Raw genomic sequence first — 13,789 nt, forward strand, 5'->3', positions numbered from 1 at the left:
ACTTCGTAACATTCCAAGTTCCAATTTTCATGTTTTTTAAATAATTGAAATTATTTTGGCTTCAGGGAAAGCAATGATCATGGATACCATTGCAGGGTGGAGATCTACCTATCATCTCAAGTCTACACCGAAGCGCTTAAGTGAGCTTGGAACCTGACAGCAAGAAGTCCAGTATGAATGGAGGCTTTGTGCAATCCTGGGCCCATCTTGGTCACAACAAAGTTTTCAGCACTTGGCGATCCTCCTTTATCAACAAAAGTCGAAATCCTGCACAGACAGTCCCAAGCCTATTACATCCGACTCATTATATATTCATACCTACAAATATTATGCTACTATGGGGAGACAACCCATATTAGATTAATTAGCTAAGAAGAGGTTCTACCGCCCAAAAACACCCGTCAAAACAGACCAAGCCCAGAAGAATTATCCGTGAATCAAAATCCCGTTCGAATGCTGTGTTGTTTACTAGGCTATAATTTCCTCGAGGGGCGCCAATCTTCAAGTGGGAATAGAATTTACCGCAAGGTCCCAAGTCTTGCAGGTACCCCGAAAGGGTCAAGGCAGCCCTTTGCAGAGGCCGTTGTCCTTAGATCTGGATCTTACGCCCTGCCGTAGTTGTCCTTCTATAAAGCATCCTACCACGATGGTATTCTGCACCACCATGCAATTTAATTCATTGCTGGGAGAAGGTATGTAACTCATGGGACGTGAGGACACACCGGTGGGCCCTTTTGAGTGTACATTTGAGTAGCCTTCTTCCTCCTCCACCTGTATTTATGGCGCCGGGCGAGGGTGCCCCAGTTTCTATTATGGATCCCCAGGGACAAGGTCGCCCTGGGTCCGTGCCTCCTATGGAGGTACCCTAAATATCTGTAAGGCGTTACCCTATCGCCACCTAGGGACATGCTGAGTGGCCTGGGGGAGCCCCCTTTTTTGTCAATATTATGGAAAGATATCCTATAAACAAAGGGCGGCCTTTTCTTCCTGAATAAAGCTAGAAAGGTAATTCTGGGGTTATTCAAGGGGCTGATAATTTGATTTTGTGTTGAGCAATACATATCACAAATACTTAAAACTTCATTTCTAGCATTATGTATCATTTGATTACTTTTACTTGCGTGGGATACTTTACTTTCTTCTTTTTCGCTAAATTACTTTTGCATTGGTGCCACCATAGACAAGGAAAATTGTGATGTATTATATATTTCTACATAATTATATTACATACTTCTTGTCTGTTGGTGTGACAAAACTTTGCAAAACTCGTCTTTTCTAGAGCGTTTTTCTTATTTGCTAACGCTGCAAAGAAATTTTCTATCCTGCTGAGGGCATAAGTCCATTAAAGTTTTAGGCTAAAAAATGTCAAGAATTTTGCTTAGATCAGTTCCTAGGTCATTAAAAAGTATTGAAAGCAGTCTTGGTAGCGGAGTCAACCATTTTTCTTGTTCAACAATAATGGGAAAAGGACATAGGTTGTTTATATGTTTTCATAGGCTAGCCCCATTCCAGTACTCCATTTAGGCCAACCTGAGGATTATTCAGATTGTGTTTTCTGTGTTCTGTTCTTGTTGAATATAATAATCACTACGATTATAATTGCATCCCAGCCCCCATCCATAAATGCCTGAATAGGGTAAAAAAGTGGTAAAGTTCTACCAAGTCATATTATTGAGTTAGGAATAAAGTGAATGCACTATTTGATGCCTTTTTTATGCTGATTACGAATATAATAATCATTTCTATCATATACCTAACCTAACCCTGAATTGGCATATATAGGGGGGGGGCTGAAATTCATTTCCAATAGAAATGATTATTATATTTATAATCAGCATAAAAAAAAGGCATTGAGTGGTGTATTCACTTTTTTCCTAACTCAATAATATGATTTGGTAGAACTTTACCAAAAAAGCAGTGGTAAATTTTTACCAAATCATATTATTGACTTACAAATAAAGTGAATATACCACTCTATGTGGTATATGGTTTAAACTTACCTTCCATTTACAACAGAAATAAAATTTAGCCCTACCCTCCACCCCCCCGATAGGCAAATACATACACTAAATTGGTATACATAAGTGTGGGGGTAAAATTTCACTAACAACAAAAATTATCATTATATTTGGAAAGAGCCTAAAAAAGGCATTGACGGGTATATTTACTATGTTTATAAGTCAGTAATATGGTATGGTAAAAATTCATCAAAACAGTATCCAATTGAGCAAAATTATGTAAAACTAAAACCCTCACACCTTGTTATCAGACAAATTGAGAAGAATTGTATATATCAATGAATAGCTAAAAATCTAAGCTATGTATCAATATGGCTATTATTAAAATTATTTAAGATCAAACACTTGAAATTATTAGTTTATTGATTTATCTACAATGACCTCTTTGGAAATGGCAATTATCCTATTTTGAGATATATATCCTTTCAATGTTTTAGTTTTGTTCACATATTAACAGAAAGCTGATTTTCTTCTGATTCCAAAAATGTAACTTTTATAGCTTGATATTTATTCTATAAATCACAGATATTATATATAATATTTTCTTTTAATTGCATGTCAAAACAGAGACCTGACACTAACTAGGCTTCTGTTACTAACTGCTCATTGGGTCATGCTGTAGTAATATATGGGTGCTCCGAAAACCCATCTCTATTTTTCCAGGATGCCAAAGAAAAGTAGTCTTTCCCAAAAAGAGGTCTTTTACCCTATAGCAGAAGAGGCTTATTCAATTAAGAAAGTCTCACTCCAGTTCATTCCTAACTTTCAAGACTAGCCTAGATTTTATTCAGGAGTGATGTTAGCTTTTATCAATTAAAAAGGAATAGACAAACTTTTCTTGTTTAATTGGGTAATGACTCATTAGAAATTTGCAGTTTTCAACATAGGCCTCATGTAGCTAGGATGAAAGTAAATACATCACTTGATGCCTTTTTATGGGAAAATTCTGGTTTAGGAGCTTTTTCCTATCTTGGAAAGTGGTTTGTTAAGGAAAATGAAGCTTTCAGGGATGGATCTACACACTACAATATGAGTAAATATTTATATTAGCCTAAAAGAGAATTCTGATTGCTAAAAAGCAAACTTACCTTTGAAATCAGAATAGGATCCTAAATCCAAATATTGCATTTGATTCCAGTACAAATTCAATTTTAACCTATATTTTCTAATGTTTCCCAAATGTATAGCCTACATTATAAATGATTTATTGATTCCCAATTTTGCCATAAGTTCAATTTACAGGTAAACCAGTTTCTACAAGATTGATTTTAATACATATATAAGCCATAAGAAAAATAAGAGAAAAAGGTATCATCTTTGAGGGTATGTAAATGCCTTAAAATAGAATTTGTGACAAAAATGAATGTCTTATTTAGATTCAGGATAAAATTTTGATTCTAGTGGTAAGTTTGTTTCCTAGTTATCTGAATACTCTCTTAATATAAATATTTACCACAATATATACCAAAAAGGTATTTTAATGTCCCTAACTCCCCCTCCCATCTGTACAATGTAGTTTCTTGTGCAGTATGGCTTATTTTCTGCTCATATTTGATTTTCCCCATGTTTGGTTCAGGTTACTGCAATTATTTTTTCAAAATCCTGTGCATATGAACTTAGCATAGAAATTGAAGAAAAGTATTTGCAATAAGTTTAACTGATTGTAGAGTAATCCCATATTTGGTTAATCTTATTGCAATCATTTTTTTTTTTTTTGAATTTTATGCTATGTTCAGAAGCAAAGGATTTTGACAAAATACTTAAAGGATTAAAAAAAAATCAATAAGCTGAACCAAACATGGGGCTTACATTAGTGTTAAAGGTATGAATTTGTGCATAACTAGAAAATTTTCAAATTTTAATGTTGGTTATTATAGTAGGCTGTATTCAATAGGCTAGTTAAATTTAATTAATTTTGTAATTCCTAGTCAGTTATTTTATGCAACATACTAATTACCAAATTGTATACTAAAACCAGGTTTTTGACATTGTAACACAGGTCAATGTCATTGGCTGTCTGTAATATAATATATAATATAATATAATATATTTTATATATTATAATATAATATATTATATATATATTATAATAATATATAATATATATATATATATATATTATATATATATTATATATATTATAATATATATAATATAATATATTATAATATAATATAATATAATATAATATATTTTATAACCCATCAAAAATACAAAGTATGATGATGGAGTATTACAGAAAGGAAGAAAAAAAAAAACAAAAAACACACATACAAAAACAGGAGCAAAAACATGCAAATTAAAACTCAATAAACCAAACATTTTGGAAAAGTAAGCCACTCCAAGGGTTTTAAACATCTCTAAATGTATCATACCAATAAATAATATGATGTAAAAAATAATAATTACCCAGCAAAAAAATAAATTAATTAAAAAAAAGTAAACTAGTATTAAAACAAAAATCCTTCCAAGGGTAGTTTGACAAATAACCCATAAGCCTGGAAAAAAGCTTATCTGCAGCATCAAGAGGGTCTGACAAGCTATATCTCTCCTGCAGTCTACTGTTCCTAGTCCAAGGAGGAACCCGGATAAGGAACTTTAAATATTTAAAATAGGCCTTCCTGATTTCTTTTTTATCCGATTGGTTAAAAGTGTCCCAGAAAAGAACCAGGTATAGAACATGAGGGAGAGAAACAGCTTTATATACTTTCGCAAGATGGCATTTGCCAGGATTCAGCTGTGATCCAACTGCACCAGAATATCCATTATTTATCTTACATTCAGTTCAGGCAATAAGTAATTTCTGAGTTAACTTTAGGGATGTACCAATAGGTAGACCAAGGTGCACAAGCTCCTGCAGTGGTACAAAATCAGAATCACCCAGATTTACTCTATCAGGGGTTTCAGAACAGTTAAAATTAAATAATAGCACTTGAGACTTAGCTGCATCAGAGGCAACACTGTAGCGTTGCCTATAGTAAAGGCCATAGGGCTCCAATGTTTTATTTATTTTTTTTTTTTTTTTCCCAGAGGCACTTCATATGGAAGGGATCGTCGTAGAAAATTCAAAGGGGGCTCATTCGATTGAAAATTGAGAGTTCTAGTGCTCTTTTTAATAGTTGAAAGTTGTTAAAGGGCAACTAGCCCCCCCCCCATGCTCAGCAGTCTCTCAAAAACCTACCATCGAACTTTTGAGATAGCCGTTTTGTTCAGCGTAGTTGATTTCCTGAGAGAAAATATATTCTTGAGGAGGACACTCCCCCACAACCCTAAGGGAAAAGGTTTTAAATTATACCCTGGGAGCATTTAAGGTTTTTATATAAGGCGTTGTTGTAGAAACTTCAAAACAGGCTCATTCGATTGGAAATTCAAGGGCTAGTGCCCTTTTTAATAGTCGAAAGTGATTGGAGTGCAACTAGCCCCCCCTCCCCCTCCCCAACGCCTATCATTTCCCCAAACACATCCAATCAAAATTTTGAGATAGCCATTTTGTTCAGTGTAGTTGATTTCCAGATAGAAAATATGTTTTTGAGGAGGACACTCCCCCACAACCTTCAGGGCAAGGGTTTCAAGATATGCCCTTGGGGCATATAAGGTTTTTATAGAAGGCATTGTCGTAGAAACTTCAAAAAAGGCTCATTTGATTGAAAATTCAAAGGGATAGTGCCCTTTTAATAGACGAAAGTGATTGGAGTGCAACTAGCCCCCCCTCCCCCTCCCCAACGCCTATCATTTCCCCAAACATATCCAATCAAAATTTCGATATAGCAATTTCGTTCATCGTAGTTGATTTTCAAATAGTAAATATTTTTTTGAGGAGGATACTCCCCCTGATCCCTCAGGGCAAAGGTTTTAAGTTATGCCAAGGGGGCATATAAGGTTTTTATTGAATGTGTTGTCGTATAAACTTCAAAAAAGGATCATTTAATTGGAAACTCAAAGGGATAGTGCCCTTTTTAATAGTCGAAAGTGATTGGAGGGCAACTAACCCCCCCCCCCTCCCCAACGCCTATCATTTCCCCAAACACATCCAATCAAAATTTTGAGATAGCCATTTTGTTCAGTGTAGTTTATTTCCAGATAGAAAATATGTTTTTGAGGAGGACACTCCCCCACAACCTTCAGGGCAAGGGTTTCAAATTATGACCTGGGGGCATATAAGGTTTTTATAGAGGGTATTGTCGTAGAAACTTCAAAAAAGGCTCATTCGATTGGAAATTCAAAGGGATAGTGCCCTTTTAATAGACGAAAGTGATTGGAGTGCAACTAGCCCCCCCGCCCCCGCCCCAACGCCTATCCTTTCCCCAAACACATCCAATCAAAATTTTGAGATAGCCATTTTGTTCCGCGTAGTTGATTTCGAGTTATAAAATATTTTTATGAGGAGGACACGCCCCCACAACCTTCAGGGTAAGGGTTTTAAGTTATAACCTGGGGGCATATAATGTTTTATAGAAGGTGTTGTCATAAAAACTTCAAAAAAAGCTCATTCGATTTAAAATTCAAATGGATAGTGCCCTTTTTAATAGTCGAAATTGAGAAGAGGGCATCTAGCCCCCCCCCCCCACGCCCATCATTCCCCCAAACACATCCAATCAAAATTTTGAGACAGCTATTTCGTTCAGCGTAGTTAATTTTCAGATAGAAAATATATTTTTGAGGAGGACAATCCCCCACAACCCTCAGGGCAAGGGTTTTAAGTTATGCCCTTGGGGCATATAAGATTTTTATAGAAGGCGGTGTCATAGAAACTTCAAAAAAGGCTCATTAGACTGGAAATTAAAAGGGCTAGTGCCCTTTTTAATAGTCAAAAGTGATTTGAGAGCAACTAATCCCCCTCTCACGCCCACCTTTTTCCCAAACACATCCAATCAAAATTTTGAGACAGCCATTTTATTCAACATAGTTTTAAATTCAGGAAATTAGGTCTTTGAGGATAACAACGCCCCCACAGCCCTCAGGGCAAGGCAAGGATTCTCCGAATCCTTCCCATTATTTCTTATGGAAGGGATGCTTGTATAAACTTTAGAGAGGTCTCATTTGACTGAAAATTGAAAGTTCTTGTTCACTTTTTAAGAGTAAAAAGAGATTGGAGGGCAGCTGGCCCCCCCCTCCTCCAAGCCCAAAATGTATCCGATGCACATTTTGAGATTGATATTTTGTTAAAAATAGCGCAAAGTTCTGATAACAAAATACTCTGGTATCGAAACATCCCACTCGGACCTAGGGGAAGGCGGTGTAAGTTATGCCAGGGGCATAACTTATTAATGGGGGTTTATAACTTATGGGAAGGCGTTTTTTATAGGAAGAACCTATAGCAAATATATCATAATTATCCAATTATAAGGTTAAAATACATACTCTGAGATAGATGTAAAATTACTTTGGCATACAAAATCCTATTAAGGTCAATTCCAAATAGTCGTGATCTCTTTGTGTCAGCAAGTGAAATGATCTAAACTCCCTTATTGGAGCTATTTTTTTTCAATCCATTCATTGTTGTCAATTGCTGTCCACAAGTTATGCAAGCTGTCTATTTTTCATATATAAGGTTTTTATCAAAGAGGTAATCGTATAGACTTTGAAAAAAGCCTCATTCAATTTAAATTGAAATTTCTAGATTCGTTTTTTAAAGTCAAGAATAATCGGACAGTAAGCACTCCCCCCCCCCCATGCCATAAAAACTTGAAACTTTTTGCAATAAAAAATGAACAAAAATTAATTTAAAAAAAACTTTCCGAAAAATAGGTTTTTTAAAGAAAAGTAAAGACCATATAAAACTTAAGATCAGCAGAAACAAAAACTTATTAAAATTCAAACTCAAAATGACCAGCAATTACTATTAAAGAATAAATGAAACCCAAAACGAACAGAATTAAATAAAAAATCATAGCAAAAAACATACCACAAGTACTAATATAAATGAATAAATAAATCTTAGAACGAGCAAAGCTTCAATTAAGTAAGGAAATTAAGCTTAAAACGAAAAAATATGCTTTGCTATTGAATTATACATGGACCTTAAAATGAACAGAAATAAAATAAACAACCAATGCGAACAAACATATAATAGATATTAATATAAATTAATAGATCAATATTAAAACGAGTGAAGCTTAAATTGAATATGCAAATCAAGTTTGAATCGAATAAAAATAACTACAAACAAGAGTTTGAGTATCGCCTCACTGCAGAAGCCTGAAACGTACTGCGTCATTTGCGCTTTACTGAAAACAAATTATATTACAAATGTTTTCTTTTGTACTTAATATTGAAAATAAATATTAAAATTACAGTAAAATTTTGAACTGATCAGCTTTTATCAATTAATATCATTATGCATCAAATATTCAGTTTAATTTATTAGTTCTTTTCAAGATTAGTCAAGACAAATATAGTTTCACTACAAACAAAATTTGGACACTGCCCCCTTCTTTAACTGCAAAAACCTAAAGCCTTCTGCGTCATTGGTGCTTCACTGAAAATGAATTTCTCTTATATTACAAATTTATTATTTTCCAGTTCTTACAGCATTGAAAATGAAAATAAAAATTACAGTGAAAAAAAAATCTTGAACTGATGGATCTTTCAACAATTAATATCATTATATATCTAATATTCGATTTGATTTTGTTTATACTTTCCAGGACTGTTCAAGACTCATATAGTTTTGCCATTTTTTTTAACTCTGCTATTTTTTCTAACTAATTGTGTTGGTTTGTTATGAAAACATTCTATGGCTTCTAGGCATTTCTATTTGAGCGGAAAACTGCACCTCAAACTTTGTGGAACATGCATTTTCTTGCATGAAACACCAAAATATAATAAAATGTCAAGTTTCGGAGTGTTCCACCTCTCGCAAGCAAGTGCCATTGGTATTTTTGAATCCACATGGTCAATTTAGGGGGTGGAGGGTAGGCTAATTCTCGTAGCAGCCCCATTCCGTCGTGGTATGGTTCACATTTTCAACACCTGGAATCCAGACTACCCCTCTGCCCCAAATCAGTATCAATAAATAAATGAAACCCAAAACGAACAAAAATTAAAATAAATATTAGAGTCAAACTCAAAACGAGCATAAATTAATATGAGTAGGGTTCAAAACCCCTATGCTTTCTAAAAGCCAGAATATAATTTGTACTTTACTGAAAAAAAAAATTCAAATGAGTTTACTAAAAAAAAATGTGCATTGTCAATTTAATATACATATGCTGGTATTTATTCCCTAAAATCTTAATTAATGAAAGAATTGTTTTCAGTAAAGCGCCAATGACGCAGTACGTTTTAGGCTTCTGCAGTGAGGCGATACCCAAACTCTTGTTTGTAGTTATTTTCATTCGTTTCAAACTTGATTTGCATTTTCAATTTAAATTTCATTCTTTTTAAGATTTGTTTATTCATTTACATTAATATATATTGTATGTTTGTTTGCATTGATTGTTTATTTAATTTCTGTTCGTTTTGAGTTTCATTTATACTTTAATAGCAAAATATTTGTTTTCGTCTTAAGCTTGATTTTCATATACAATCTAAACATTACTCGCTTTAAGATCTATTTATTCATTTATATTATTACTTGTTGTATGTTTTTTGCTCTGATAGTTTATTTAATTTCTTTTCGTTTTGGGTTTCATTTATTGTTTAATAACAGTAATTTCTAGTCTTTTGAGTTTTAATTTTAACAGGTATTTGTATCTCCTGAGCTTAAGTTTAAAATGACCTTTACTTTTCTTTGAAAAACTTATTTTTCGGAAAGTTTTTTTTTAATTAATTTAAAAAAAGACCAATCTCATTATAATTCTTAGCAATCTCCCTAAAAAATTTTTCCAAACCAAACACAGCCCTATTTAGGTTAAGACTGTCATCTGCATAACATAAAACACACACTAACATCATTCAATATACAGCAAGGTGATAATTCCCCTTGGGCTCTCAGGATTGCATTATTATAAATAGTAGGAGAGGTAATGGCCCCTTGTTTATTCGCAATATTCACATGAACTTCTGAAGGAAGAAGCAAGGATCCAATCTTTAAATGTACACAGAGCTGTCTATTAGAGGCAATGCTATAGTGTTGCCTATAGTAAAGGCCATGCAGCTCCATTGTTTTATTATTTATTATTATTTTTTTCCTAGAGGCACCTTTTATGGAAGGGGTTGTCACAAAAAACTTTGGAGGGGCTCATTCAATTGGAAATCAGGAGATCTAGTGCCCTTTTTAAAGGTCAAAAGTGATTGAAAGGCAACTAACACCCCTTCCACTCCCATCATTTCCCCAAACACATCCAATAAAAATTTTGAGATAGCCATTTTGTTTTATGTGGTTGATTTCCAGATAGAAATTATTCTTTTGAGGAGGACACTCCAGCCACAGCACTCAGGGCAAGGGTTGTAAGTTATGCCCTGGGGGCATATAAGCTTTGTCATAGAAACTTTAAAAAGGGATCATTTGATTGAAATTAGGTCTTTGAGGACGACAATCCCCCCCCCCCCACAGGCCTCAGGGCAAGGGTTGTAAGTTATGTCCTGGGGGCATATAAGGTTTTTTTTTTATAGAAACTGTTGTTGTAGAAACTTTAAAAAGGGCTCATTTGATTGGAAATTTAAATGGCTAGTGCCCTTTTTAACAGTTTAAAGTGATTGGAATGAATCTAACATCCCTTCCATGCCTACCATTTCCCCAAACACATCCACTCAAAATTTTGAGCTAGCCATTTTGTTCAACGTAGTTGAAAGTGCTGTAAATTATATCTTTGAGCAGGACACTCCCCCCATAGTCTTCAGGGCAAGGGTTATAATTTACGTCATGGAGGCATACACGGTTCTAATGGAAGGAATGCTTGTGTAAGCTTCAGAGAGGGCTAATTTGATTGGAAATTGAAAGTTCTAGTTCACTTTTTAAGCATCAAAATATATTGGAGAAAACCAGCCCCCCTCTCCCCACATCCTTTTTTCCTAAATGCATCCGATAAAAATTTTGAGATTGCTATTTTGTTTAAAATATATCAAAGATCATACAACAGAAATTCCAGTGTCAAGACAACCCCCCAGGGCCCAGGGGCAGGCGTTGTAAGTTATGCCCTGGGGGCATATGTGGTTCTTATGGAAGGGATGCTTGTATAAACTTCAAAGAGGGCTCATTTGATTGAAAATTGAAAGTTATAGTTCACTTTTTAAGATTCAAAAGAGATCGGAGGGCACCTAGCCCCCCCCCCCCCTTCAAGGCCTTTTTTCCTCAAACCCATCCGATAAGATTTTTGAGATAGTCATTTTTTAAAAATAGTTCAAAGACCATTTTAGGAAAACTCTGGGGTCGACACAGCCCCCTAGGGCCAAGGGCAGGTGTTGTAAGTTATGCCCTGGGGGAATATGTGGTTCTTATGGAAGGGATGCTTGTAAACACTTCGGAGTGGGCTCATTTGATTGGAAATTGAAAGTTCTAGTTCAGTTTTGAGAGTCAAAAGAGATTGGTAGCCCCCCACGTTCCTTTTCCCCCAATTACATCCGATAAAACTTTTGAGATAGCCATTAAGTTAAAAATTGTTCAAAAGTCAGATAACAAAAACTCAGGTGTCAACACAACCCCCCAGGGCCCAGGGGCAGGCATTGTAAGTTATGCCCTGGGGCTTATATGGTTCTTATGAAAGGGATGCTCATATAAACTTCAGAGAGGGCTCATTTGATTGGAAATTGTAAGTTTGAGCTCACTTTTTAATATTCAAAAGAGATTAGAGGGCAAATACCCCCCCCCCCCCCCATGCCTTCTTTTTCCAAACCCATCTGATGAAAATCTTTGAGATAGACATTTTGTTAAAAATAGTTCAAAGGTCGGATAAGAAAAACTCAGATAACAAAAACTCAAGTGTCAATACAACCCCCAGGACCCGGGGGAAGGCGTTTTAAGTTATGCCCTAAAGGCATGTATGGTTCTTATGAAAGTGATGCTTGTATAAACTTCAAAGAGGGCTTATTTGAATGGAAACTAAAAGTTCTAGTTCATGTTCTTAGAGTAAAAAAGATTGGAGGGCAACTAGCCCCTCCACCCTCCACGCCTTTTGGGTTTATTGGATGGATAAACCCATCCATACAAATTTGAGGTGACCATTTTGTTAAAAATAGTTCAAACATCAGATATTAAAATTTCGGGGTCGACACAACCCCCCAGGACTCTGGCACAGGCGTTGTAAATTATGCCCTGGGGGCATATATAGTTCTTATAGAAGGGATGCTTATATAAACTTCAGAGAAGGCTCATTTGATTGAAAATAGAAAGTTCTAGTTCACTTTTAAAGAGTCAAAAGAATCCAAAGGGCAATTAGCCCCTCCCTTCCACGCCCTTTTTTCCCCAAACTTATTGGATAAAAATTTTGAGATAGCCATTTTGTTAAAAATAGTTCAAACATCTGATAATAAAAACTCCGAGGTTGACACAAACCCATTTTTTCACTTTGATATTGTTACTTTGATACTTTTGATACTTTGATGAACATTTGATTTTTTTTTAAAGATTGATTTTGAAATAAGGAATTTTTAAAAACTTGAAACTTTTTGCAATCAAAAACGAACAAAAATTAACTAAAAATAACTTTCCGAAATAAGTTTCACTACAAATAAGATTTTGGATACTGCCCCCTTCCTTAACTGTAAAAACCAAAAGCCTATTGCGTCATTGACGCTTCACTGAAAAATAATTTTATCACAAGTAACTCCTTTTCCAGTTCTTGCTGCATTAAAAATAAACATAAAGCTATAGTGAAATAAATTCTTGAACTGATGGATCTTTCAACAATTAATATCAGTATATATCAAATATTCAATTTGATGTTGTTTATACTTTCTAAGATTGTTCAAGACGCATATAGTTTTCAGTAAACCGTCAAGCGTCTTTTTGAGTAAAGCGTCAAACAGCAACCAGCATTCAACCGAGCAAGTTCGAAAATTTACCTGTGCTGTATTCCATGCCAAGTATGCTGTGACGTAATCAATTGGATAAACAAACTAATTATTGGATAAGCTAACTAATCGCTGGCGGACGTGATTTATTGCAAGCCACATTTAGAAAACTGGGGGATTTAATTGCCCCTCTTGCCAGTAAGTTTTCGCTATTTTTAACATAATTTTCTGAAGGTGTTGAAGGAAAATATAAGAGATGACTGAATGATGGCCGTCTAGCCCAATAATTTTGAGATCGTCTTGCCTAATAATTTTGAAAGGGGAAATTAAAGATTATTTTATTATTTTGTGCCTATTGAGGACATTATTTACAACATAATCAATAAGTTGCCGATAGAGATTCGAAGGAAGAAGAATTGGTTAGGCGGCTGAAGGAAAGACAATGGCAAGTAAAGTGTCTTGTTCGGATAAAAGTAAGTTGCAGATTCTAACGGAGGTGGTAGAACAATGCGCTCTGATTCAGAAGTGAAGTTCTCAGGCAATGAAAGTAAGGAAGAACAATTAATCATACTGACAAACCAAATAAACCAACTGAAGGTTAAAACAAAACAGTGGACTGACAAAATCGAAAATGATTTGGACTTAAAAATCAGCCAAGAAGTTGAAACAGCTGTCAGCAAACTAGATGCTGCAAATCAGAGAACAGAACCGAGTGAGTCCACCATCGAAAACATCAAAACGGAAATTTACAATAGTCTGTCACTCGATCTTGAGAAAATGGTGAAAGACAAGTTCTGTGAACTTGACGGGCGTTTAAAATCTCTTGAGAAGTCCGTTTCCGATATCGATCTAGCTACTAAGGCTGTGAAATCATCAGT

The 13,789-nt window shown here is 34.9% G+C and overlaps 1 protein-coding gene across 1 annotated transcript in view; it reads left to right on the forward strand.

Annotated features, from left to right (window-relative positions):
- Positions 1-1,320: 1,320 nt before the first annotated feature.
- LOC148949430 (fumarate hydratase, mitochondrial-like) overlaps positions 1,321-13,789 on the forward strand; it is a 28,428-nt gene continuing 15,959 nt past the window's right edge. The window contains exon 1 of the mRNA XM_089093457.1: positions 1,321-1,475. Within this exon, the coding sequence (XP_088949583.1) occupies positions 1,363-1,475 (113 nt within the window). The 5' untranslated portion in view covers positions 1,321-1,362. The remainder of the gene's footprint in view (positions 1,476-13,789) is intronic.

The sequence above is a fragment of the Artemia sp. Qi Xiang Cuo genome, chromosome 8 (genome assembly GCF_049724085.1).
Source record: "Artemia sp. Qi Xiang Cuo chromosome 8, ASM4972408v1, whole genome shotgun sequence".
Classification (NCBI taxonomy): Eukaryota; Metazoa; Arthropoda; class Branchiopoda; order Anostraca; family Artemiidae; genus Artemia; species Artemia sp. Qi Xiang Cuo.